At 44.9% G+C, this 27091-nt stretch overlaps 1 protein-coding gene across 1 annotated transcript in view; it reads left to right on the forward strand.

Annotated features, from left to right (window-relative positions):
• The window catches only part of EPHX2 (epoxide hydrolase 2), a 574957-nt gene that overhangs the window by 110149 nt on the left and 437717 nt on the right, over positions 1-27091 (forward strand). Inside the window, exon 6 of the mRNA XM_085613110.1 lies at positions 20414-20488. Within this exon, the coding sequence (XP_085469236.1) occupies positions 20414-20488 (75 nt within the window). The remainder of the gene's footprint in view (positions 1-20413; positions 20489-27091) is intronic.

Below are 27091 nucleotides of genomic sequence, written 5' to 3' on the forward strand. Positions count from 1 at the left end.
TATGTAGATTTATATAGCTTGCTAATCACCTGTGAACACAGAGGGCCTGATGTTGTGGGGGTGGTCATTCCAAGACTTTGGGGTGATATGTGAAGGGCCAACCTCTTGCTCTGATCTTGTGTATGCGGGAAATATGTGTGTGAGAGACCGGTTGAGCTGAGGTGCCTGAAATGTTGATGGAAGTGCATGCGTTTGTTGAGTTAAGCTGGGCCTATGTTGTGTAGAGCCTTGTAGGTATGTATAAGAAGTTTGAAGTGAGTGCTTTTGAGTATGTGGAGCCACTGGAGTTCCTTGAGTTGTGGGGTGGTGTGGGTGCATTGAGGGAGGTTGTGGAAGAATATTGCTGTGGTGTTCTGGATAATTTAGACTCTGTTCAGGAGCTGTTTGTTGATTCCTGCATAGAGTGCATTGACATAGTCCAATCTGTTTGTTATGAGGGCTTGTGCGACTGCTTTCCTGGTGTTTTCTGGCAGCCACTTGGAGATATTACACTGCATCTTCAGCAAGTAGAGGTAACTGTATTTACTTTTGCTGTCATGTCCAATTTTTCATCCATAATGATTCCTAGGCTTCAGGTGTAGTTATAGGAGTTGGGACGGGCCGAGGTCCACTGGCCACCAGGTGAAGTCCCACAGGAAGGTTTTGCTTCTGAAGATAACCACTTCAATTTTGGCCATGTTGAGCTTGAGGTATCTGGACCTCACCCACGCGGTTGCTGCACTCATGCAGGTGTTGAAGTTGGTTTTGATCTCAGGTGTCTTGTCTGAAAGGGAGAGTATGATTTGGGAGTTGTCTGCGTAGGTAAGAATGTTGATGTTGTGTAATCTGATGATGTTGGCCAGCAGTGTCATGTATGGGCTAAGGTATGATCCATGGAGTACGCCACAGATGAGATCTCTGGCTTCTGATGTGTAAGCTTCATGCAAACTCTTCCCGAGGATGGAGCCGATCCAGTTGAGGGCGGAGTCTTGGATGCCATACTTGTAGAGTCTTTTGATCATGGCGAAGTGGGAGACAGTGTCATAAGTGTTTGAAAGGTCTCCTTGGTAGAGGAGCATCCGGATGTTGTCTATGGCTGCAATGAGTGTGGTTTCTGTTCTGTGGTTTGATCAAAATCCGGATTGCGCGGTGTCTAGAAGTTGATGTTTATTGAGGTGGTTGGTGAGTTATCAGTATATGGCCTTTTCCATGATCTTTGCCGGAAAAGATTGCAAGGAGTTTGGTTTGTAGTTTTCTAGTTGAGTGGGGTCTGCTGTGGGTTTCTTAAGCAGAGCATTTACCGTGGCGTGTTTCCAGGCATCTGGGAAAGTGTTGATGGTGAAGATGGTGTTAAGGATGAGTCTTACATAAATTGTGTGGGGCAATGTTGTAGTTGTGGTGAGGGCATGGATCCATAGGTAATCTGGAGGAGATGTTTCTCCCCTGGTGATATTCTTCCAGTAGGACAGGGTACTTTGGGTGTGGTGGGTTAGTAGGCTGGAGGTGAGGCTGTGGGGGTCCTGTTGATGGTCAAAGTTGCTGTAGATAGTTAGTAGTTTGTCACTTAAGTATTATGATAGTGTGTCACACTGGTCCTACAAGAGGGGGTGATGTTAGATGAGGCAGAGGGTGAGATCAAGTTTTTGACCAACGCAAACATCTCCTTGTTGCTGTTGGCACTGTTCTCGATGCGTTCGGCTAGGGCCTTCTGTTTGGTTTCCCTGATCTGGTGGCGGTATCGTTTAGGGGAGGCTCTAAAGGTAAACTTGTTGGTATCTTTTTGTCTGATTCTCCATTTCCTCTATAAATGTTTGCAGTGTTGTTTGGTTGCCTGGAGTACTTCTTAGTAGCAGTTGACGTGCTCTCTTGCTCTTTTGTGTTGGCTGTGTTTGAGGGGTGCCAGGGAACTGGCATGGTATGATAACTAATTGTCGAATTGGTCGGCGTTTATGTGTCCAGTCAGGATGGGTCTAATCTTGCGTGGACCCAGGCTGCTTCTGTGCTGCTGTTCCTGGTGTTGGTGGGTATCTTGAAGGGGTTGATGCAGTGGTCGGTCCAAATGAGGGGTGCAGTGTCGGGGAATTTAACTCCGTTGAAGGTAGCGAAGACTTGGTCGAGGGTGTGTCTGGCAGTGTGGGTGGGGTTCGTGATGTGCTGGGTAAGTCTGAGGATGCAGAGGCTCTCAGAGTACTGTGGAGCTGGAGTTGGTCTGATCTTCCTGGTGGAAGTTGAGGTGTGCTAGAGGGTGTATGCCTTGAAGACCAAGGCAAGAGGGGCGTCAAAGACAGTGATTTCTTGAGTTAAGTTAGTTTGCATTTCAGGTGTGTTGTAGGCAAGGGTTCTGTTCAGGGTGCCTCTGGCTGTAATTTGGAGCTTGAAGTGAAGGTGCTCCATGGAAAGGATTGTGTTTTCAATGGCTGTGATGCAGTTGGGAGATCCCTTGAAGATCACAATGGCTGCAACTTCTGATTTGTGTTGTTGGTCCCGTATTGTAATCTTGTATCCTGCCAGGATTGCTATGGTAATGTCTGAGGCTGACAAGGGGGTCAGTCAGGTTTAATTCAGGAATTGGAGGTCTGGGGCATCATTGCTGAGCAGATCCCAGATCTTGGTGGTGTGTTTGCACAGTGAGTGAGTGTTGAGTAGCATGCATGAAAGTGATTCTGGTGTTGCAAGTTTTCTGGTCGGGCGGGGCGGTGTTATGTAGGAAGGCGGAGTGATTGTAGGTGGTGCTTGCGTTGTGGGTCTAATTTTGCATGTGAAGTGGCAGTTAATGCTTGAAAATGCTCCTTGTGTGGTGCAGTGCTGCAGCAGTGGGGAGATGTGCAGCAGGTGTTAAGCAATTGCGGGAGTGCAGCAAAGTACCTCTGGAGAGCAGTCGTACCAGGGTTTCTGTCTCTGAGCATGTCCAGGCACAGACTGGCACAGACAGGCTTGTCCGTGTACCACGCTGCCATTAAGTAGGTCCTGGGGCAAGGTGTGGTCATCAAGGCTCTACAGGTGAGGAAGCGTGGGAGAACCAGGTAAGGGGCAGGGGGAGGAAGGAAGGGGTGAAAGTGGTGGGAGGTAGAAAGGGATGCGCAGCACAAGGGGAACAGGGTGTTAATAAAGAGGCACCAAGAGCGGCACAAAAGGGTGAAAGCGAGCAAAAGAGACACAAAAAATGCAAAAAAGAGAGCAAAAGGGGCAAAAAAGCAACCACAAAAAGGCACAAAATGGTGCAAAGAGAAAGAGTCAATAGGCTGAAAAGCGCAAAAAAGTGAGCACAAATAGACAAGAAAGGGTGAAGAGAGAGAGAAAGAGTCCAGAGAGAGAATGAGAAGAGAGCAAGTGAGGAGCGTGGATGACGAGACGAGAGACCGGCTAGAGGAACTAGTCGAGATAAGTCTGGGCCTGGTCACCTGCTTAACACATATCGGGGGTCTTGATGCACAGATGACCGCATCAAGCACATACTTTACTAAGCGGTCCTGTTGGCACCAATCATTGCAGATTTTGCATTGTATAATCAATAGCACATTCAAATTAAACCCCCACCTAGAATCTTTTCTAACCGCCAGTGACTTCAAACTATAACCGGTACAAAGCTGGCTCTCTGAGCTGATCCTTGTGAGCTTCACTCCTCGACATATCTGCAGTGCCAAGGCCTGAGTCTCTAAATCAACTCCAATGCCAAGTTAAAGGCTTGCAACACTGGTGGCATGGCATAAACTGGCTGCACATTGTTTATTGAAGCCTTTCTGAACAGAAGAGCTTATCAGATTTAGTTAGGTAATTTATTTGAACCAGAACAGCACAGATACCATTGCTAGCCCCTTGCCCAAGCAGCAACTACCAGGGCTTGGAATAATGCCTCTCTAACACAAACAAATTCCATTATAGGATACATTTCTTCCTATCATATACACCTCCCTAGAGGAAAGAAAAAATAACAATACAATTATTAATAACAAATTATAATAAGTACTTGACACAAGAAAATCAGAACACCTGGAAGAAGGAGTATGTGAGGACCACTACAATAACCTTAATGCAAAAAAAATGAAAAATAAAAATGTTTACCAGTTGGAGACCAGAGAGCTACAGCTTCACAAAGTCCTTTAAGAGACCAGGAGAGTGATGCCATTGTGTGGGACATCTTTATTTTACTCACACTTTCAGATCATGTACTCAAATCCTTTAAGTGACTTGGAGGATGCTGTTTTCTTGAAGAGGAACTTTCACCATCATTTTCTCACCGCTCTTTCCATCAACCTTTACCCATCCACTTACAAACAAATTAAGCTTTGCTGCTTGGCACCACGCATAACTTATCAAAATTCTGCATACACCTTTCTATCGTCCATAATCTGTGGCGTAGGTGGGGGCAGGGGGTTCTGGAGGGGGTGGGCGTCACTCTTTTTGGGGACAGCAGAGGTGAGCAAGCCATGTCTGTTGACTTCTACCATCCCCCTGCCCCGAGAACAAGTCGTCTGTCAGCTCCTACCCCCCGAACAAGTTGGCCATTGGCTGCCAATCCCAATTCCCTCTGCTGCAAATCAGCCGCCGGCCAACAATCCCATCCCCCCCCACTCCACCACCAGTTCTTACCCTGGACTGGGTGGCAAACCTAGGGGCCGCCCTAGGGTGACAGTAGGTCTAGCTACGCCACTGTCCATTGTACCAGTTTTGCCTCTTACTCTTTCAACACGGAGTAGCACTGAGAACCGATTCACACTTGCTGACAAAACCAGTTTACTTGACTCTCACCCAGTCCCCCACCAGCACTTTACTTGCACCACAATTCTCCTTCACTCCAGAATGTTTTCTTGTCACACACCTTCTCACATCCACCACCTTGTCCAATTTTGATGTCATGAGTGATGTCACTGACCATGTCATGAGTGATGTAATATGTGAGGTCATAAGCAGTGCATTTCGGGGCGCGAGTTGTAGTTATCTCAGCTAACTGTAACTGCTGAATTTCTCTGGTTTTGTACGAGTGAAATGTCAGCCTAGCTATAACATCTCTGTAACCTTTGGGGTTTTTAAGTGAATTTCAGCCACCACCACATTCAAAACTTATAACTGCAACATGGATTACAATCAACAAACTAAACACATTACAATCTAAATGACTCTATAATGGCGTGTATAACTCCCTTAATAACTCTATAACACTTTGTATAACTTTTTCAGTGGAATTTGTGACTGCATGCTTCACTGTATCAGTAAGGCTCTCATTCACTGTATAAGTATTCGAGTGGCTCTTTGAGACGGTGCATCACTCTATCAGTGGTTCTGTAACAAACTGCACGACTGTCTCAGTGCATCTATGCGTGGGTGCATCAGTGTCTCAATGGGTATGTGGTTGGTTGCATGAGTCTGTTAGTCGATCTGTGAGTATATGACTGCCTGATAGGATCTGTGAGTGGATACATGAGTGTCTAAGTGAGTGGCTGGGCGGGTGAGGGAGGGAGTGAGTGGGTGCATGAGTGTCTGAGTGGATCCACGAGTGAGTGACTGAGTCTCTCAGTGGGTCTATGATGTGAGGGTCTGAGTGGTTCTATGAATGGGTGCATGGATCTCTGACTGTAACTGTGAGTGGGTGCATAAGTCTGAGTGAATCTGTGAGTGGGTGTACGAGTGTCTCAATGGATCTGTGAGTGAGAACAAAAGTCTGAGTGGGTGAGTGAACTAGTACATGCATGAGTGTCTGAGAGGGTGTGTGACTGGGAGGACGAGTGTCTGGGTGGGTGTGTGAGTAGATGCGCAAGTCTTTGAGTGAGTGGGTGCATGTACATATGAGTGAGTCTGAGTGGTTATGTGAGTTTCTGAGTGTTAGAGTGAGTAACTGAGTGCATTACTCTTTGACAGGATCTGTGACAGAGTGTGTGATTGACTGTATGGGTGTGTGAGTGTGTGAGTGACTGTATGGGTGTGAGTGGGTGTATGAGTTTCTGAGTGGCTCTATGAGTGGGTGTATGAGTGTCTCAGTGGGTCTGTCAGTGAGTGTCTCAGTGGGTCTGTGAGTACATACGTGCATGTGTGAGTGGATCTTTAAGTGGGTGCATGAGTCTTTTAATGGGTCTGTACATGGGTGCGTGACTCTCAGAGTGAGTCTGTAAGTGGGTGCATAACTATCTGAGTGAGTCTGTGAGTGGGTACATGACTTCCGAGGTGGGTCTGGGAGTGGGTGTAAGAGTCTCTAAGTGGGTACGAGACTGTATGCATGTGTCTATGAGAGGGTCTTTAAGTTGCTGCTTGAGTCTGTGAGTGGGTGTGTACATGGTGTGTCACTCTCAGAGTGAGTCTGTAAGTGGTAAGTACCTGAATGGGTATGTGAGTGGGTGCATGAGTATCTGAGCGGGTATGTGACTGGATGTATAAGTGTGTGAATGGGTATGTGAATGGGTGTATAAGTGTCTGGGTTTGTGAGTGTGTACATGAGTCGGTGACAGTGACCGGCAAGTGTATACAAATATATATTTGTTTTGTTACCCCCAATATTCGCGGTGTTGCCGCGATATTCATGATGTCCCCGCGATGATCCATGGGGTCCGCGCTGGCGGTGCGTCGTCATCACAAATATCGCGCACGATTTAAAAAAAATAATAATAATTTTGGACCCATAACTTATGTCTCTAACACACCCATTTCTCAAACATGGGGTCAGAGTATCTCTACCCTGACCCAGTATGTTATCTTGCCCACAAATGTTTACCCCGGAGAACCAGAAAATGGCGGTCACAACTTTCTGTTCAGGTTGCGTACAGCCAATCACAGCATTCCTGATGGCACGCGGATCCGCAATTAATTTCAAAACCACCACAAAATATCAGCTACCACTAAATATCTCCGGCCAGATATATATCTATAATTTTCAGCTTAAATTTCTCAAACTGCTGGAAGGATTTGCACCAAAAAACAAAAAGCACAGTCTGCGTAATAATAACATCTACCTTTCTGCCAAATTTGGTGTCATTCCATCCAGTGGTTCAGGCTGTATGTTTGACAACGCGTTCCTATGGGAATTAACATTCTAAACGCACCTTTTTTTCGTGCCCCTACTTCTCGGTCCCCACTGCACAGATCACCCCTAAACTTTCCTTGACATACAGAACCACCTTTGACACTTTTGGGGGGAAATTTCATCAAGATTGGTCAAATGACTCCAAAGTTATAGGCAAGTCAAAAAAGGCTTTTCCATTGGAAACTTGGTCTTAACTATAACTACCTACTGGTAACCGCCAGTAGGTAATGTATATATGCATATATGTGTGTCCCATTGGCACACAGGGTTTTCCATGTTGTTGATATTAAGTTCTTTGCACTACTTTGTGTCACCTGAGTTGGCCATTTCCTTGACATACATCTTGGAGTGCTTGACCCCTCTTGCAATATTCAAAGTGGTCTCCGCATCTAGATGCTCTGTTGATAAACGTTTATTTTTTCTTTTTATTGTTCTTTTTTCAGTTAAATGAGCTCTCATAATCTCAATCTTTAATTAATAATAATTACATGTGGGAACCAAATTTCTCAAAGATGCTACTCGATCATCCCCAGGCTCCCTTGTTTGTCTTGCTTCTCTGTGGAAATATGTCTGCCCAGGACTGCACTTTTTGTGAGGGCAAAATCTTTTGTCTAGTGTTTTCAATGCAGTGGCATGCACATCAGTTGCTTTAATAGCATGGTCAGCTTCACCTGCACAAAATCTTCACTTTCTGCACAGGTAGTAATTTTACATTTGATCTTTCTTCAGGACCTATATTATGTATCAGTGGTGCTTTCTTATTTTCATTTGTCATTTGACATTCTCATCAGTAGCACCACGGTACGCTTCAAAGGCATCCTTCTGCTGCTTCCAAACAAGTGGTGGGTGGGGTGCCTGCCACAGCCAAAAATGGTCAAGTGTAGATACCCTTCCATAACAGGATTTTTCAAATTTGAGTGTATAAGTTTAACTGTTGCATAAAGTTGCATACAATAAAAGCAATCTTAAAGGACATTTTTGCGATGGGCAATAATTCATGGGCAAATGGCCTCTGCACTGCTTGCACTGAACTGAACCGTGACCTGGCCAACTGGCAGGATTTTATCCATCAACCCGGAATTTTAAAATCCATTTTAAAAAAACAAAAGGCAATTAAGTCCTCCAGCAGTAACATCAGGTTAATGGCTAGTTCCTTCCATGACAAATTGAGACAGCCATACCTTGACTCAGCCTTGAACAAAACAATTTTAAAGCACATTCTGTCAGTGAGACTCATGGTATTGCCAATAAAAGATATAAATACCTGCTGGAAAACATTAGAGGCGGTCACCGCCTGTAGACTGTGTCACCAGTACGAGGAATCCATGGCTCACTTGGTATGCACTTGCCACCGATTGAATTATGCATGTCACACTTTATTGAAACCTCTGTTTTTAAAATACGGCACACGTACTTGCACAGATGCAATGAAACTTCTTTTTAATTTGGAGATTCCAATGGAACTGGCCAAACTAGTGAACTTTGCACACCAGCTAAAAGAACTTGTATGTAAAGACTCAGCTAAGGACAAGAGGCTGAATACACCTTCAAATGAGTGTTTTCATCTTTTTTGTCTCTTACTGTTGTGTATTGTGACTTAGACATGTTCAATTAATTGATCAAGTTTTATCCACAATTGAAGAGGGTATGTGGATGGAGAATCTTTTTTGTAACAATTTTAATTAATTGAAACAATAAATAAATTAATTAATTAATTCATTCATTCAATGGGTGAGTGTTGCATAGCTTATTGTGAATGTTCCCTTTTCTTTACTCCTTTCTTACCTCCTGTAAAGCTATTTAGAGATCCATTACCAGAGCGTTGTTTTGGTTGCGCTGATGGTACTGGGCACGTATGGTCGGTTTCTATTAAAGAGACTGATGCTTTTCCAAGACAGCACAAACACACATGTCCCACGCACAAGATGGTGTCTGGGTCATGAAGCTTTGTCTCTGTTCTGCATGACAGAGCCAGTGCTTAACTTGTAAAAGAATCCCTGCCAGTGCCCTAAACTTTGCTCTGAAGCCCGTGCCCGGTGCAATTAAATGTTGCCACACTGAATACCAATGCTGCAAAGTCCTAAATGTACTTCTTCCCTTGACTTTCACTACCAGACACTCTCTGCCCCTTTAACTCACTCTTGCAGGTTCCTACTTTCTTCCTACTTTCTCAGTGTAGCTCACTGGTTAGAGGAGGCATACCCTGAAGCAGAGATCAGACCCGGGACCTGGGTTCGATTCCCGACGCGGCAGGGTCCAGAGCCCAATCGTCCACGGACTCGATAATTCTCGCTTCGGTGCCCACTCTAAGCATGAGTTCACACTATGCAGCTCTGGGCAACAAGCCTGCTTAATCTCCACAACGGCCCCCCGCGGCGGGATGCCTGGCTTTCACCTTGGGGATGCCCAGTACGGGTTATCTTACAGGGAAAAACCAGGACGGGTTCCCAATGCAAGCGCCAAGATGCCCGTAGGGTGATAGCTGCGCTCTATAAGTACATCAATCAATCAATCAATCTGTATGAACGTTTTTTGTCGAATTCTCCCTCCTTACTTGTTTGTGTGTTTTACCTCACGTGTCGGCAAAAATAAGTGATGGTCTCCCCTAAAAGAGTGCCGGAGACCCCGCCCCCGGCATTCACAGGCTCAAATTAGGCACTGCAGAGGGCGCGTTGTGTCCGGTCAGGATGCCGGAGCTGATGTCTGCCTTCCCACCGCTACGAAACCCCTCGCTTGCTTTCAGCTTTGAGTCTGGCAGATACGTTTGTCACAGTGGACTCTCTGGTGCCGGCTCTGGTGATAGTGGAAAGGCCGCTCGCTCCAGCGGGAATGGTCACCTTTACCACTCCATGGAGATCTCCCTGGACAATGAGGATGAAGGTGCGGATGGCTCGGAGTCGGAAGGCACTGCAACGCCTGGGTGGGCGGAAAGAGGGAAACGGCACGCTCGGCCACTGGAAAGAGCTTCGGATAAGGTTAGCTTATTTACTGAAAGTGGGCTGCGCAATTTGTAAAATTGGGCAACGCCAGTGGTGGAAGTGGGCTAAGCAACTAGTAAACGTGGACAGCGCTGCTGTTGGGAGTGGGCTGTGCAGCTAAAGTGGGCACCGCCAGTGGTGGAAGTGGGCTATGCAACTACTAAAAGTGGCCAGTGCCAGTGCTGAAAGTGGGCTCAAATTAATAAAAGTGGACAATGCAAGTGGTGGAAATGGACTACGCAACTAGTAAAAGTGGACAGCGCCAGTGCTGAAAGTGGACTACGCAACTAGTAAAAGTGGACAGCGCCAGTGCTGAAAGTGGACTGCGCAATTAGTAAAAGTGGACAGTGCCAGTGGTGGAAGTGGGCTGCACAGCTAGTTAAAGTGGCCAGTGACAGTGATGGAAGTGATCTGCGCAACTAGTCAAAGTGGACAGTGCCAATTGTGGAAGTGGGCTAAGCAGCAAGTAAAAGTGGACAGCGCCAGTGCTGAAAGTGAACTGCGCAATTAGTAAAAGTGGACAGAGCTGGTGGTGAAAGTGAGCTGCGTAATTAGTAAAAGTGGTCAACACCGGTGGTGGAAGTGGGCTATGCAACTAGTAAAAGTGGACATCACTGGTGGTGGAAGTGGGCTGCGCAACTCGTAAAAGTGGACAGCACCGGTGCAGAAAGTGGGCTGCACAACTAGTAAAAGTGGACAGCACCGGTGGTGGAAGTGGGCGATGCAACTAGTAAAAGTGGACAGCGCCAGTGCTGAAAGTGGGTGGCACAACTAGGAAAAGTGGACAGCGCCAGTGGTGAAAGTGAGCTGAGCAATTGTAATCATGGACAGCGCTTGTGGTAGTAGTGGGTTGGACAACTCTTGAAAGTGGACAGCGCCTGTGGTGGAGGTGGGCTATGCTACTAGTAAAAGTGGACAGCGCCAGTGGTGAAAGTGAGCTGCGCAATTAGTAAAAGTGGAAAGCGCCGGTGGTGGAAGTAGGCTATGCAACTAGTAAAAGAGGACAGCGCCGGTGGTGAAAGTGAGCTGCGCAACTATTAAAAGTGGCCAATGCGGATGGTGGAAGTGGGTTGCGCAACTAGTAAAAGTGGTTCACGCCGGTGGTGGAAGTGGGCTATGCAACTAGTAAAAGTGGAGATCACTAGTGGTGGAAGTGGGTTATGCAACCATTAATAGTGGACAGCGCCGGTGGTCGAAGTAGGATGCGCAACAAGTAAAAGTGGACAGCGCCGGTGGAGGAAGTGTGCTATGACTAGTAGAAGTGGACCGCGTTGGTGGTGGAAGTGGGCTTTGCAACTAGTAAAAGTAGACCGCACCGGCGGTGAAAGTGGGCTGCGCAACTAGTAAAAGTGGTAAAAACCGGTGGTGTAAGTGGGCTATGCAACTATTAAAAGTGGACAGCGCCGGTGGTGGAAGTGGGCTGCACAACTAGTAATAGTGGACAGCTTTGGTAGTGAAAGCTTGTAAAAGTGGACAGCGCCACTGCTGAAAGTGGGCTGCACAATTAGAAAAAGTGGACAGGTCCAGTGGTGGAAATGGGCTGCACAATTAGTAAACGTATACAGCGCTGGTGGTGGAAGTGGGTTGGGTAACTAGTAAAAGTGGACAACACTGGTGGTGGAAATGGGCTGTGCTAATAGTAAAAGTGGACAGCTTCAGTGGTGAAAGTGAGCTGTTCAATTAGTAAACGTAGACAGCGCTGGTGGTGAAGTGGGTTGGGCAACTAGATAAAGTGGACAGCGCTGGTGGTGAAGTGGGCTACACTACTAGTTAAAGTGGACCGTGTCAATGGTGAACGTGAGCTGTGCAATTAGTAAAAGTGGACAGTGCCGATGGTGGAAGTGGGCTAGACAACAAGTAAAAATGGACAGCATCAGTGGTATAAGTGGGCTATGCAACTAGTAAAAGTGGACAGCACCAATGGTGCAAGTGGGTTGCGCAACTAGTAAAAGCGGACAGCACAGATCGTGCAAGTGGGTTGCGCAACTAATAAAAGTGGACAGCGCCAGTGGAGGAAGTGGGCTATGCAGCTAGTAAAAGTGGACCGCGCCTGTGGTGGAAGAGGGCAATGCAACTAGTAAAAGTGGACAGCGCCTGTGGTGGAAGAGGGCTGCACAGCTTGTAAAAGTAGACACTGCCATTGTTGAATGTGGGCTGCGCAACTAGTAAAAGTGGACAGATGCAGTGCTATAAATGGACCGCGCCGGTGGTGGAAGTGGGCTATTCTACTAGAAAATGTGCCCAGCGCCGGTGGTGGAAGTGGGCTGCGCAGCTAGTAAAAGTGGTCAGTACCCGTGATGGAATTAGGCTGTACAACTAGTCAATGTGGGCAGTGCCAGTGGGCTATGCAACTAGTAAAAGTGGAGAGCGTAAGTGCTGAAAGTGGGCCGCACAATTAGTAAAAGTTGACAGCGCCAGTGGTGGGAATGGGCGGCGCAATTAGTAAAGCTGAACATCACCGATGGTGGAAGTGGGCTGCACAACTCGTAAAAGTGGTCACCGCCGGTGGTGGAAGTGGGCTATGCTACTAGTAAAAGTGGACAGCTCCACTGCTGAAAGTGAGCTGTACAATTAGCAAACATGGACAGCGTCGGTGGTGGAAGTGGGCTGCACCATTAGTAAAAGTGGACAGCACCGGTGGTGGAAGTGGGCAGTGACTTAGAGGAAAAGTTTGGCCGTCTGCGCTCATTTTCCTACTAGTCAATCTCGTTGGTGTGGATTCAGCCCGTCGTGAATCCCCTACAATCCAAGACCTCTTCGCTAGAAAGACGCCTTGCGTTGTGACGTCCATTCTATCCTTTATGTTGTGGATATTTTGAAAAAGAACTTTTTGACATAAATAGTCTTTCCTTTAGTTATCTACGCATATGCCAACATTGATGGTCCTCTCACATAGGGCTCCAGTTGCAAGGAGTCAGCAGCGCAGCGCGCGGCTGCAGAGACGTCTCCGTGGCCTGGAGATGAGCAGCCCTTTAAAGATGGCTCCCACGGGTACCTAATGAAGATGGGGAGATCACCGCCTGCTCCAAAGTGCCCCTCGCGGCGCCAGAGTCACCTGCGGCTTCTCTGATTACCGCGGAAGGCCGCGATACGGGGGATCAATACACAATCTTGTTCCTCCTCGCTGATTTCCCAGCTGGGAGACGGATGCGCGTAGTAAACCGTGCTGAGAGTGGTGACTCCCGGGGAACTGCAGAGGACTCGCTATCGACAGGTTACATGCGGTTAGTCAATGAGAAGGGGATGTCTTGTCGCATCATGTGCCGAGCCAGCAAACCAGGGTGACAGCAGTACACTCATCCCCTAGAGGTCCCGCTGTGCAAGCATGCCTACTGTACTATTACCCGATAGTTGCCTTATCACTAAACATATCCAGCCATTAGAGGAGGAGATGCGGCGTAACGGTCCGAGCTGCCGACCTTGGAACTGGGGAACCAGATCCGGGTCCCGGCGTGAGATCAACATCCTGTGATCCTGGGCAAATCCCTTAATCTCCCAGTGCCTAAAACACTGCACGTGTAACTGGTGTTCATGTATACCTTCGGGTAGAGTTCGCGCTATATAAACCTGCACAAAATAAATTAAAAGGAGTCTCCGGTGTACGGCTTGAGCTTCCCACCTCGTCTTGGCTTTACATTTACAGTCTGGCGAGTGTAGTGTTGCAGATTCTTTCCACGTGCTGAACTGCCCAGAATGCAATGCGCTTGAGTTATTTGGGCTGCATCATTTTTTTTGACTATGCCATCAGGGGATGGTCTTCTCACACCAGGCCAGGTACACCCTTTGATCTCCTTGTGCCCAAAAAATGAATTAGTAACGCCCTTGAGCAAAGTGAACTTAATATAAAACTACAACAAAAACATGATCTCAACAGGCTTACAGAAACGACACAGTTCCAAGAATTGTGTTTTTCAAATCCGTGTATTTTTGTTTCTTCAGTTTTGTTTCTGTCTTTTACCCAATGTGAAGGGATATATGCCAACGTGTAAAGAGTCTATTTATCTTGAAATATATGATGGGCAGCAATCCTCCTATGGAGCATGATCTGAGCGTTAATTTAAGATCTGTGGATTGTCTACAGTTGGAGACATTTGGCAAGGGACTGCTTTCTGATATAACCCTGAAAAATATTTCATGAATTCAGAGCACAGCACCTTTCATGAGACAAGCTCCTGCTCCAAACTGGCTGCCACTGCACCTGGAAAAACACCTGGGTCACTGTAAGGTGATGGGTCCTGTCCATCAAATCCACCCAGATTTTTTCTTTTGATCACCATTTTTGTAAAATCTTTTTACTGTGGGTGGGCTGCACAACCACAGTAAGCTCACGAAAAATGAATTGCGCATGTTTAACGCCAATGTCTGCCTTTTAAGATAAGGCTGCTGCGACGCCGCAAGGGTGAGGGGCACTTGGCTGATTACACGTGAACACGTGACCACACACATTATAGCTGCACATGAGACTGCTTTTGTGTGCAGTGCAGTAACTACACACAGGTCGCCTGGCAGGGCGGGGACTCTGAAGGGTTAGATTTTGACCTGCTTCACGGTGTTAGTGTACACTCATTGGGAAAGTCAGTGTGGTGTACAATAACATTTCTCTCCAGTGGCAGGAACAACAGCCTCCCCACTCAAGGGGAGCACGTAACAGTGCTTCACTCCGCTCCTAAGGAGAAAATGGGTGTGGATAAAGGCGCTACATCAGTCAATCAGCTGTCACAGCTGTACCAGGGATGGGCCAGCCCAAGCCCACTGAACATCATAACATAACAGGTGTATTTGTAAAGCGCACATTCACCCAAGGGTATCTTGGCACTGATTAACAGATGTTTATTGTTACCCAACTCAATGATACTCATTTCATCAACCTCACAAGGATGAAAGGATGAGTGGACCCCCTGGTATTTGAACCTGTGACCATGAGGTCGAACACAGGCCCTTACAGTGAACGCTTAGTCCACTAAGCCACCAGACCTGGCACTCAGAAGATCAAAGGAGTGTGCCAGACCTCTGGAGCAAATGCAGGAGGGGGGCTTCCCTTTGAAGATTAGGTGGGAAAGGCCCTGGCAGTGATGTCCGCGAGGGGCAGAGCTGAGGCCCCCAGAGAAGATGTGGCCAGTGACCCCTGGGTGACGCCATTTTGAATTGTCCTAACATGCTGTGCATGAGGGTCGGTACGGGGCGGAGAGGTGATGTGGCACCCCAGGATATGTCAGAGGTGCTTTGCTTCTAGAAACTTCCGCTCCCACTTAAAAGGTCTTGTACAAGGTGGAAAGCTCTCTCTTAGTTGTGTTTTCCGCTGGACACTGAGACGGGAGGCGGCAGCCATGGACAACTGGAAGGAGAAACCCCCTGATATTCATCTGGCTGCAGTTGCCCCCAGGCCCAGTCGTGCTTTTCCCAGGGCCAGGGAAGCTGGTCCCCTTGCACCTTCTAAGGACTAGCTGGGGGAGGAACTGGACTTCAGCTCCAAGGAGGAGAGAAGCCCCAAAGGAGAAAGAGCAGGAAGGCTGCCGCGTGGAGCCAGTGGAACCAGATTCCTGCAAAGTTCACTACCTTGGAGGCCTGAGGAAAGTGCTCCAGGTGGCTGGGCTCACCACCAGGAGAAAATTAGCCCAAAAGCATGTAAAATGGACCTACCGGGCACATAATATCAGCAGAAAAATGTGTCCTTTCACCCCCTCCCACAACACGATCATGGAGCTTGTGGAGCTTCCCTGTCTGACTGCTAATTCCCCCCTACGGGGGCAGGGCCCGGGGATCACCGTATGGAGATTTTAAATTTCTAAATCCTGGGAGGGGCGTGAATGGGGTCCCCTCCCAGAGCTAAGAGGGGCCAGGGATCCCAACACCTGGACCTTATTTCATTTCTGTGGGCCCGGGACCCCGAGCTCCGTATCCCCAGCACCACAAGAAGTTAGGGAGCACCATTGTGGCCCCGCGTATGAAGCCAAGGTGTCTAGGACCCCAACTCTGGGCCTGTCAGGAGGAGAAGTACCAGAGAAGTGCCGCTGCACATAGTACTGGTGGGCCTGTCCTGTGCCCGTGTCTGGGGGAGTGTGTTACCACCACTGTAGGTAGAGCCTTCTCGCAGGAGCTGGCAGGGTAAGAGCTGCCGGTTCCCACAGTTGATCGTGGGGTTGGCAGGGCATCTAGGGGCTGCACGCGGGGTTGCCAAGTCCCACTCAGAGATAAAAATAAGAGCACAGGGAAAAGAAAGCAGCTGAAGCTGCTAATTAAACAATGCCCGCTCCTGAGGGAGCACCCCACGATGCCATGCGGGGCTAGCAATCGACAAAGCCATTTCTTCTGCATGTGGTGGACCTAGGACGATGGGGCCACATCCAACCAGGAAAAGAGCACAGGGGAGCTGCAGAAGTGCCACAGCTCCCTCCAAGTAGTTCTTTAAATTAATTTTCGACGTGCAGACCTTAAGTGTGAGGGGTTCAAAGAAAGTAGAACCACCTCAGGATTCTCTGAGTTTCAAGCACCCCCCAGGATGGAGCATGTGCGATACAGCTGGGAGCGCAGTGTCCTCTAGGGGCTGAGTCAATGGCTGCAGCTTCTGTGGCCTGTAGATGGTTAAACAGACATAAACATGCTACATGTTGGAAAATGCTTTATTTAAAGATGGTTCTCATTATGATTTGAAATGCTTTATTGAAGAGTGTTCTTCATGACAGTTTGGCACTGCTTACTATCAAAGTACTATTCGCCATGAGTCTAAGCAATGCTTTATTCAGAGATGTCAACAATGCTTTGCTAAAAGGGCTGTTAATGCGGACAGTAATTTATATTCCTGAGAGGGTGCAACATATTACTAATGGTGATGTGAGCACCTTATTGCAGTGCCCGATTACTCATAATGAGTACAGAAGGGGATATCATGCTTTATTGCTGATAACACAGGGATGCCATCATTTATTACAGATATTGTGGGCACATGACTGCAACCCTTGACTGTTCTTTATAAACACATTAGGATTATGGTTACTGAAGTCAGTGATGGAATGCAGTATTACCATAAGATATGATTCCAGTCTTGAAAAAGGGCAACATTGACTTAATGACACCCCCATGTATGGTTATGTGCTGCATTGTACATGAAGGGGGTCAAATGTAAAGTTGCCAATGGTGTTTCCACCAGTGTCATGTATAGTTGTAAAATACTTAGAAGTATTAACCTCTTCGACGCTTGTGACGGAACGGTTCCGTCATGCACGTCGGTTGGGCTGTGCTTATGACGGAACCGTTCCGTCATGGCCCCGCCCGCGCTCAGAACCTTCAGCACCGCGCGGGAATCCGCGCAGCGCTGAAGGGGTTAAGTAGTGTGTGTGTGTGTGTGTGTGTGTGTGTGTGATAAATGTACTTCTACTTTTCTAAAGGAAAAGCACAGACAGGACAATCATGTACTGAGTGTTATAATTGCGTTCCAGTGAATGGTGAATACTAGCCCACACCCCCTCCCTTGAGTGAGCCTTGATTTGCTCTGCTTCACTACCCTGAGAGAGTCAAGTGCTACAATGGAGTGTTTGGTTCCGAGTGGGTCTGTCGGAGCCGCATGGGTCCATGTGGAGCATATCTTCAAGACAGATGCAGGAGGCTGCATGGTTACCTCCTCTGTTTTAGCAAGGTCATATCACACTTCTGAGCACTAGGGTGTGTCAGAGTGTGCACACTTTACGGCTGGACCGATGTCCGGTTTTCAAGACACCTACGTATAATGAATTATACATTCCATTAATCTAAACTGGGCTCATTTACCAAGTCGGTGGTTGTCCTGAAAATCTGGCATGTATCCGTCTAACCTACTTTAGCGCTGGCTTCCTTCATCTTTTGCCTCTCTGTTATAATATTCTGAAAACTGTTGCATAAATGTTTCCTCTTCTCTCCCAAATTTTTCATGGCTCAATATTTTTTTCCCAAAAGGTTTGTTGGATATCATTTCTACATCTTAATTTCAAATTGATTTTTTATGCGCGTAGTATATAACGGTGAACAGCGTGTACTGTATAGATCCACCCCTTATTTTCTGTACAACGCTATAAAATTATTGGCATTTATATTTTGTTTCTTGCTGCATGTGTTTGTCCTTAAAAACTGGCCTGGAGCAAGCCTTCCTGGGCTCAGATTGGACACCCATCCTCAATTGTGTGGCCTCGACGATGTTACTATTTTTTTCTGCTTTACTTTGAAACATATTTGAATAACAATTGTTTGTAGTGTAGAGTTAGATTTTTGTAAAATATAAACACATTTTTGAATCTCCGATGCCTGTCGTATTAACTTTGTCTTTTGTGAAGCACAGAATATTGTTTTTTTAAACATCATGTATATGTAAAAGAAAGCTACAATATAAAAATATAAATTTTAAAGGATTCATGGAGGTGCCTTCAAAATGTTTTAAAACGCTCTGTGCATGCTTCGTAAAATTTTTACTCTTGTAGTACTCCTTGCTTACTCTTGAATTTTAGGCCTGTTTCGAACGTACTCCTCAATTCACAAAGTCAAATCTGTGTGCGGCGATCTCTGTATCTGTGGATTTAGAGGATATGGCCTGCCGGCTAAAGCGGTGGACCTCGAAGCTGGGGAACTGGGTTTGAGTCTCTGCAGAGACGGTCATCATCCTGTGAATCTGGGCAAATCACTTAGTGCCATATGTATCAGAGTTTTGCGATTCTCAAATTGCGATTTTTAGCGAATCGCAATTAGAGAATCGCAAAATGCAATGTATGTAGGATTTGCTAAAAATGTTGTGAATCCTACATATTCCTTATTTGCGAATCGCAAATTGAGATTCGCAAATAAGGAATACCTTCCCATTCATTTCTAGGGGCTAGGAGGCCCATAGAAATGAATGGGAAGCCATTCACAATCTGCGATTACCAATTAGAGAATCGCAAATTGAGAATGCAATTTCAAGGTTGCAAGGGTGCCAAAAGGACATCCTGTTGCACCCTTGAAATATGCATGTGTGCACATTTTGCACACATGTATGTGCGACATATGGCACTTTTAAAAAATCAAAAAAGTGCTTTTTTAAAGAAAATCGCAAATTACCACCAACTTGAAGTTGGTGGTAATTTGCAATTCCTTAAGGCCAAATAGCAAATTTCTGGTGCTTCCAGAATTGTATTTAAGGAATCGCAATTTGCAATTCCTCAATTGCATTCGCAAAATAGAGAATCACAAATTTTGCGATATTCTCTATTTTGCGATGGCCTTTTGGGATGATACATCCCAAAAGGCTTTTTCCCATTTGCAAACGGGAAAAAGGTTTGATACATAAGGCCCTTAATCTCTCCGTACCTAACAAAATGAATGTGTCTGTCTGTAACACAACTGGTGCTCATGTAAAGCGCTCTGATACCTTTGGGTCGACTTCTCGCTATATAAAAAACTCTTCCTCCAAAAAGTTCTACACCTAGGTGTACATTTCTGCCCATATGCAATTCACTAAGCCTGTGCAGAATGTTATGCCTAGTACTTTCTTGCAGTACATTACTCCACCCTTAGCTTGAGGGGATACATACAGCTCAAACTACGTTAAACCTATTACTAGTAACTTTCTGGGCATATTTGGGTTGCATATCAACCAAACTGTGTTCTGAATGGCATAAGTGTAGTGTATTGCCTATTCTATTACGAACTATGAAATGAGAAGAATAGGTAAATGGGCATCACCTGAAGAAAATAAAACATACCCGAGAAACATTGCTAGTGGAACCACATAAATAAATCCCACACTCTGCCTCTTCCCCTTGTGCTGAGAGATATTGCAGTCGTAGAAATTACATTTGTGTTGTTTGTCATTGTGTGTGTTTGGTTGGACATGCAATGAATGATGTGTGCTTGAGGGAATGAATAGTAGTGTTAGATGTGAGAAGAATCATGTTCACATATTGATAATTTTCTACATATGTACGTCTGTTATGTGTACATCATTATGTGATTTGTACAGATGTCTGCAATACTTATGACATTTTTGTACATTTTTATATTAAGTATATGGGTTATATTTTTTAATGTTGCCTAGTGATATATATGCAAAATCAAAATGTATATAACTGATTTTAATTTATTTTTTTAGGTTACTATTACTACATTTAACACTCCTGGAGCAAATGTGATTGTTTTTATTGAATTGCAGCTGACTTACCCTTCTGTAGTATTTATAGCTTAGTCCTTTAATTTAGGACTGTATCATAAGTACATCTTTTAGGAATTGGGCCCAATGTATAGGACATGTATATGCTTAAATCTCTACATGCACCAGTACTACATGAAGTAGTACTTTTAGAGTGCCACTGAATGGATCTTTGTGAATTGACCCGTATATACTATACCTTTTACATTTTTTGCAGAAGTAATAAAAATAGAAAGTTATTTTTTTTCCCAGTTTTGAGAGTTTTTGCTGATAATACTTGTTTTCTTCCTTTTGTAGCTTATTGACATTGAAGATCATAGGCCAACCTTTTGCCGTCCAGATGAAATAAGTCATGGATATGTACAAATTAGGGTGAGTTATGTTTCCTTGTTCTTTTTATTGTTATGCATGTACTTTATTAACCCATTAAGATTCATGTTGCTCTCTTGTTATATCGATTTACAAAACTGATCTTAAATTACTTGACAGCCCTTTTTCAAGTGCAGGTTAAATTCACAACACTATAGCCAGGGTCAGCAATTTGCTTGGAAATCCTGGCAATGTGCAAGAGGGAAACTCCTTCCTGCTGGTGGGAGCACTATTTCATTGACACTGTAGAGTTCACAAACAGTTTCTTATACTATCTTCAAAAAAACATTTCTTCATATTATTCATCCATACATCTGATGGTTTATTTAATGATTCTTCAATTATTATTATTATTATTATTATTATTATATAAAATTTGTAACGCGCGCAGTTACCCAGGGGCATCCCGGCGATGTGAACACAGACACGAAAGGCTATTACTCAATCCTACACTGGAAATAAGTGTGTTTTAAGTAGTTTCCTGAAGTGCAGGATATTGGGCTCAGCGCGGATCTTAAGGGGCAAGGAATTCCAGTGTGACGCTACTTGCACCGAGAAGCGTCGGCCCCCGGAGCGAGCTCTTTTTACTCTTGTGGTCTGCATCAGATGTCTTTGATCCGAGCGCAGTGGGCGTGTGGGCTTGTAGGGGCGTGCCATAGAAGACAGAATAGAAGGGCCCCTGCCGTACAAGATTTTATGGGCCGTACATAGCGCCTTAAATTTCACCCGCTCCTTAACAGGGAGCCAGTGGAGCGCTTTCAGGGCGGGGGCAGCTGATTGTCTACGCGGCACTTCCATTAACACCCTCGCTGCTGCATTCTGCACCTGCTGAAGGGTTTTGAAAGTTGCTTCTGGGGCGCCCAAAAATAGTGCGTTCCCGAAGTCAAGCCGCGACAAAATTAGGCCGCGAATCAAAAGCTTCCTGGAAGAGTTAGGGAGCAGAGGTAGCACTTTGCGAGCAGAACGCAGCAAGCCAAAGCATACCCCCGCGGTTTTCCTAGCATGGGTCCTGAAGGATAGATCTTCCTCCAACCAAACCCCCAAGCTCTTGATTTCCTTCTTGGGGGATGGTGGATCACCCAGGGACCGCGGCCAGCAACTGGTGATGAGAGAGGGACAGGCCTTGCCCAGCACCATCAGCTCAGTCTTGTCACCGTTGAGCTTCAACGCGGACTGAGACATCCAACGATGAACATTGGAGAGACAGTCATGAAGGACTTCGGGTTGTTCTTCCAGCTGGGTGAGGCCCACAACCAGCTGCGTATCATCAGCATAGCTGATGATCTTCACTCCTGAAGGGGAGACCACTCTTTCAAGGGGAGCCATATAGGTGTTAAATAAGGTAGGGCTCAAAGATGAGCCCTGCGGGACTCCACATTGAAGAGGGAACAAGGTGGACTGTTCTCCCCCTTCCCAGACTTGATAGAACCGGTCTGAGAGGAAGGATTTCAACCATTTAAGGGCCATCCCTTTAACACCCACCTCTGCCAGCCGTTGGAGGAGCACCTGATGGTTAACGGTGTCAAAGGTCGCACTCAAGTCCAGGAGGATCACTGCCACTGACCCCCCTGAATCGAGAATGCTCCTTGCTTCCTCCACCACTGCCAGTAAGGCTGTATCTGTCCCCTGACCAGGGCGAAAACCCGTCTGGGAATCCCCTAGCAAATGGTGGTCTTCAAGATGGCGAGAAAGTTGGTAATTGACCAGCTTCTCTGCGACTTTAGAAAAACCGGGCAAGAGTGAAATGGGCCTAAAATTGGCCAGATTAGACGGATCTATGCATTAAGCACCATGCATGAACAATGATAATATCCATTCGAAATTCTGTCAATAAACAATCATTCCTTGCATTATCAAAACCCAATGCATGTCGGGTCCACAGGTGACCCTTCGTCAGGGGTCATTCAGTACAATACTACAAAGGAAAAGAAAACAGAAGGCTGTTCATCGCACAGTCCAAATCATGACCTAGCACAAATATACGTATTCATTGAAAGAGAAAGAGAAAACAACCATGAACTAGGATGCGGAAAGAAAAGAACCGCGCCCGTGGTGCTCGAGTGAATAAAATAAAGTGCTCTCATGAAGTTGAAACGTCTCTGAAATTGAAGTGACTGATCTAAAGGTGTGTTCATAGTGTCAGTTCAAAAAGTGACAAATATATACACACAATGCGTGAACCAATGTGTCTCCGTAATGAAAAAACTTGTGCTGTTTTCAGAGCGTTAACGAGTAAGCTCAACTGCGTATTTACGTACTGATACGAGCCCGTGATTCAAGTGGACGCGGAGAGCCCTTTCAGTTAACAAAAAAAACAAGCGGTGAACACCAAAGTATGTAGAACACGAAATTACACTCAAATTGTAGCGGCACATATTCAAAGTGACAAGTGCACGTAAAGTTAAATGTGGAAAACGTACACAGTGCCACCAATTTACATGAGTAACCCCTCTCACAGCCTCATACCGGAATCTGGATTACTGACGTAGTACTACGTGCAGTTTTAAAACGCGCCATCACGTCTTAAAGGGACAGTGTGCTGGTGAAATTCACTATATTAATACATGCTAGTGGAAACGAAAACAAACAAAACGAGAAAAAACGTGCGTGTTAAACAATACTTGTTATTATGCTGCCAGGGAACACATAAATTAAAAAATTAATTAAATTGCAAAATTGAAGCATCTTGAATAGCAAAATTTACAAGAAACAGTTAAATTCGATTCTATCATTCATCCCTGCAGGTTGTAGGGATTGCAGATTTTTTATCCCCAAAAATTCAGCTCTCGCTAGCAATTTTTGAGGGTCCAAGTCCGGTTGAGGTTTCAGCGCCTCTAGTACTGTGAAGTGCAGTTGCGCTATGTTATGCCCCGCTTCCATCCAATGAGTTGCAACTGTTGATTTCTCATTTTTATGCCGTGTGGTACTTTTGTGTTCACCAATACGTAATTTAACCTTCCTTTCTGTTCTCCCCATGTAAATTTTTCCGCAGGGGCATTTGAGAGTGTAGATAACATTGGATGTATCACATGTACTAGAGTGTTTATTGCCTTTCATGGGATGAATAAATTGATCGCCAACCATAACATTATTGCAGTGTATGCAGTTCATGCATTTTTGCATGCCTTTGAATGCTTGAACAGCTGATAAATTCTTTGTTTCAAATTTTTAGATCACTGCATGGCGAAAGTAGGTCGTTGGGGGACCAAGGATTTTAAATCCGGTTCTGTGTGAATGATTGTCCAGTGCTTCATAATCAAAGATTTTAATTTGTCTGATTGAGTCGAGTGTTTCAGAACACACACCAAAGGGTTAGATTGCTTCGGAATTGTGCGACGAAGTATGGATGCCCTGTCGACAGTTGCGACTCTTTGTTTAGCTCTGTCCAACATGTGTTTAGGGTATCCTCATTGTTGAAATCTCTCCATGAAGTTTTGAGTAATCCGATTAGTTTCTTCAGGGTCAGATGAGATTCTTTTAAGTCTTATGAATTGCGAATATGGTAAATGTTGCTTAATGGGCCATATGATGAAAACTGCAAAAATGTAGTGAATTATTTCTGTCTGTTGGTTTTGTAAAGACACTTGTTGTGATGGTACCCAAATCAATTTGAATCAGTACATCCATATTTCTAATGTAGTGTGCACGTTGACACCATTGTCGTATCAGCAATTTGCTTGACCTATTGGTGATCCCAGAACACCTTAATTTATCCAAAGCTAATAGATGCTCTTTCAAATATTTTATATTTATATATATTATGTAATCTTGGATATGGGGTCTAATTTTGTTTTAAAATTAATCATAATAAAGTGGTATTGCCTTTGGAACCCTGACCCCTTTCCATAGTGATATTGAATTACCAATGCGAGGCCGACCAGAAGCCTACGGTCAACGTCCTAACAAAGTCTCACATGGTTCTCTTTAAGATTTTCCCTTTGAGATTGAAATGGTTTGGGGGAAGGTTACTGCACCCACAAGGCATTTCTTTCTGGAATTCTCTTCCACCACATCTTCTCTATTAAGCGGTCATTAGACCATGAAGACCCTCTGCTTCCGTCAATTATTTGCTGCTAAATTAATTTTAGCCTATCTTTAGTCCCTTCCTCCATTGCATTTGGCTCCTGGTAGCATCCACTGATCATATGAGGACTTTTTACAAACTTTAGAATAAATACAAAGAACATGAATTCAAAAAAATACATTTAGTAAAATTAATTTTTATATTTGATCTTTGTAAAGAAAGTCATTACATTTAACAGTCAACTTTTTAGTCAATGTCCTTAATTCAGTGTTATAACCTACATATCACAGATCTCAATCAATCAGGTATCTTGTAAAGCGCAACTTCTTGTCCGTTAGGGTCTCAGGGCGCTGTGGGGGAGGGAGGGTGGGTCTGCGGTTCTGTCGAAGAGCCGGTCTTGAGGTTCTTCCTGAATTGAGGCAGTGACTGTAATTGCCTGAGATGTAGAGGCAGGGAGTTCCAGGTCTTCGTGCAGATCTTGAGTTACTACTTTCTGGGGCCTTGTTGTAGTGGCACCTGAGGAAATCTAGAAGTATTAATCCCATCACTGGTTCCAGACAACCCTTCCTGTTGTCCATCTGGGAAGATCTATTCATCCAATTCTATCTACATTTGCAGGTTCATTATTGTGATGCAATATTCACAATATTATGTATCATTGTTAACATATTCTGAGGAATTGGGGTTTCTGGTCTGTCTCGCATACATTCCCCATCCATGCAGGATTGAGATTTTTGCCAAGTCGTCAAATTGGATCATCACTGGTGGATACTGAGTACTAATTGTTGTGCAGGAGATGACTAGGACTTGGCAGGCATGTTATTGTTGACTCCATGACCACCTTTATCAATTTTGATCACTGTCTTAATGGATCAACTGAAGCAGAGGCCGGGATTGTGGGCAAAGCCAAAGACTTGGTCCATCACTTTATACCAGCAAATAATCAGGTGATCTACTCCTGTCATTGGCTGCTTGAGTGATCTGCCCTGTCTGTACTTTTATTTGACCGCTATGTGCATGTGAACGCTAGATGCTAGATATATACAAGCTGGACTTCCAGAAATATGCAAATGAAATTCATCTAGTGGTAAACCTAAAAAGGGAGATGGATGACTTTGTAGTGGAGCTACAAACAGACATTCATTAACGCATGATGTTGTAATCTAAAAGAGGAAATTCGTGGACTTTCTATGTCAAAGAAAGACTCCTCAACATAATTATGGACGTGTAATTAAAATGTGAACTGCTTTGAGGCCATTATGTTTGATAGTAGTTATCTGTGGTTTTTTTTCTTATATAAGTATGTGTATTCTTATTCATCTAAACTGTTACATTTTTAGTAGCTTTTGAGTTTCTCACAGCAGGCACAACCAACAGTCTTTATTAATTACAATAAACATACCAAGTGCTCACACATTTTGAAGACTCACTCTTGAAGTAAAAAAACAAGGGGACATCTTTTCCATCATTCTAATGCAATTTGTATATGCTGTCTATAGTTGAACAGTCCCTCGAAGACCAACCTCTTTACTTGTACATATATACCCACCAAAGAAAGTTTCAATATTAACTAGGTCGATTCAGACATTCATCTCTCTAAGATTAGTGAAAGTAACAGAAAAAATAATAGCTAGTTGTCTGTAATTCTACCAATTATTTTTATTTATGAAATATATAACATCTTTCAAAATGCAATCAATGCTAGTTCAATGGAATTAAAATTAAAATATAGCAGAATGTAGTCCTTCCCATTCAGATTCAAGAATAGAAATATACATCAGTAGAGCTGATTTATGTATGGCACAGCTGGAGGTCACATAAGGTGAATAATTAGGTATGGGAGGATAAAAGTGAGCACACACCTTCAGAAATGGGATGAAAATGTAGCAGCAAAATAAAGAAATGCCCGAAAGACTGACAAAATCAATTCATTCACCTAAGCCATTTCCCAAGTGCCAATGGTACTTAGAGGAAATAGGGGGTCCTTGTAAGAAGAAGTATGGTCGTATGTCCCTAGATCATCAGGAACCGGAAACCAGTGCAAGCTCACTAAATGTAAAGACCCTCTCTGTCTTAGGCTTTGACTCTCGGGTGGGTGAGGGAGGGCAAACACTGAAGGCACTTCCTTCAGTTCCCCACACCTACCACTTTATACGTATATTTACCTGCTTTTGTTATGTATATGTCTACTAGACCTCAATGAAACGTTTGTTGTTATTCTATCGTTTATGCTGTGTTTTTTTTAACAATTCCCCCAATCTGTTGTTCCCCTCGCCTATCCTTACCTCACCCACAGTTCAGCCCGGAAGTGTGTTCCCCTCACCAGCCACTTTATATGCAAATTGGTATGCTTTTGTAGTGACCATGTTTATCAGACCTCAATGGAACGTCTGGTTTTATTGTATTGTATATACTGTGTTTTTGATCAACTCTTGGAATCTTGTTTAGGCACCTGTGAAGCGCTCTGATACCTCCGGGTCTAGCCAGCGCTATATAAAACCTATCAAATAAATAAAATAAATAAATAAGGCACTCCACTCTTGAAGAATGGAGAGGACTAGAATGCTCGCGGGCAATGTCCT

Source organism: Triturus cristatus, chromosome 6, assembly GCF_964204655.1.
Source record: "Triturus cristatus chromosome 6, aTriCri1.1, whole genome shotgun sequence".
NCBI classification, from domain to species: Eukaryota; Metazoa; Chordata; class Amphibia; order Caudata; family Salamandridae; genus Triturus; species Triturus cristatus.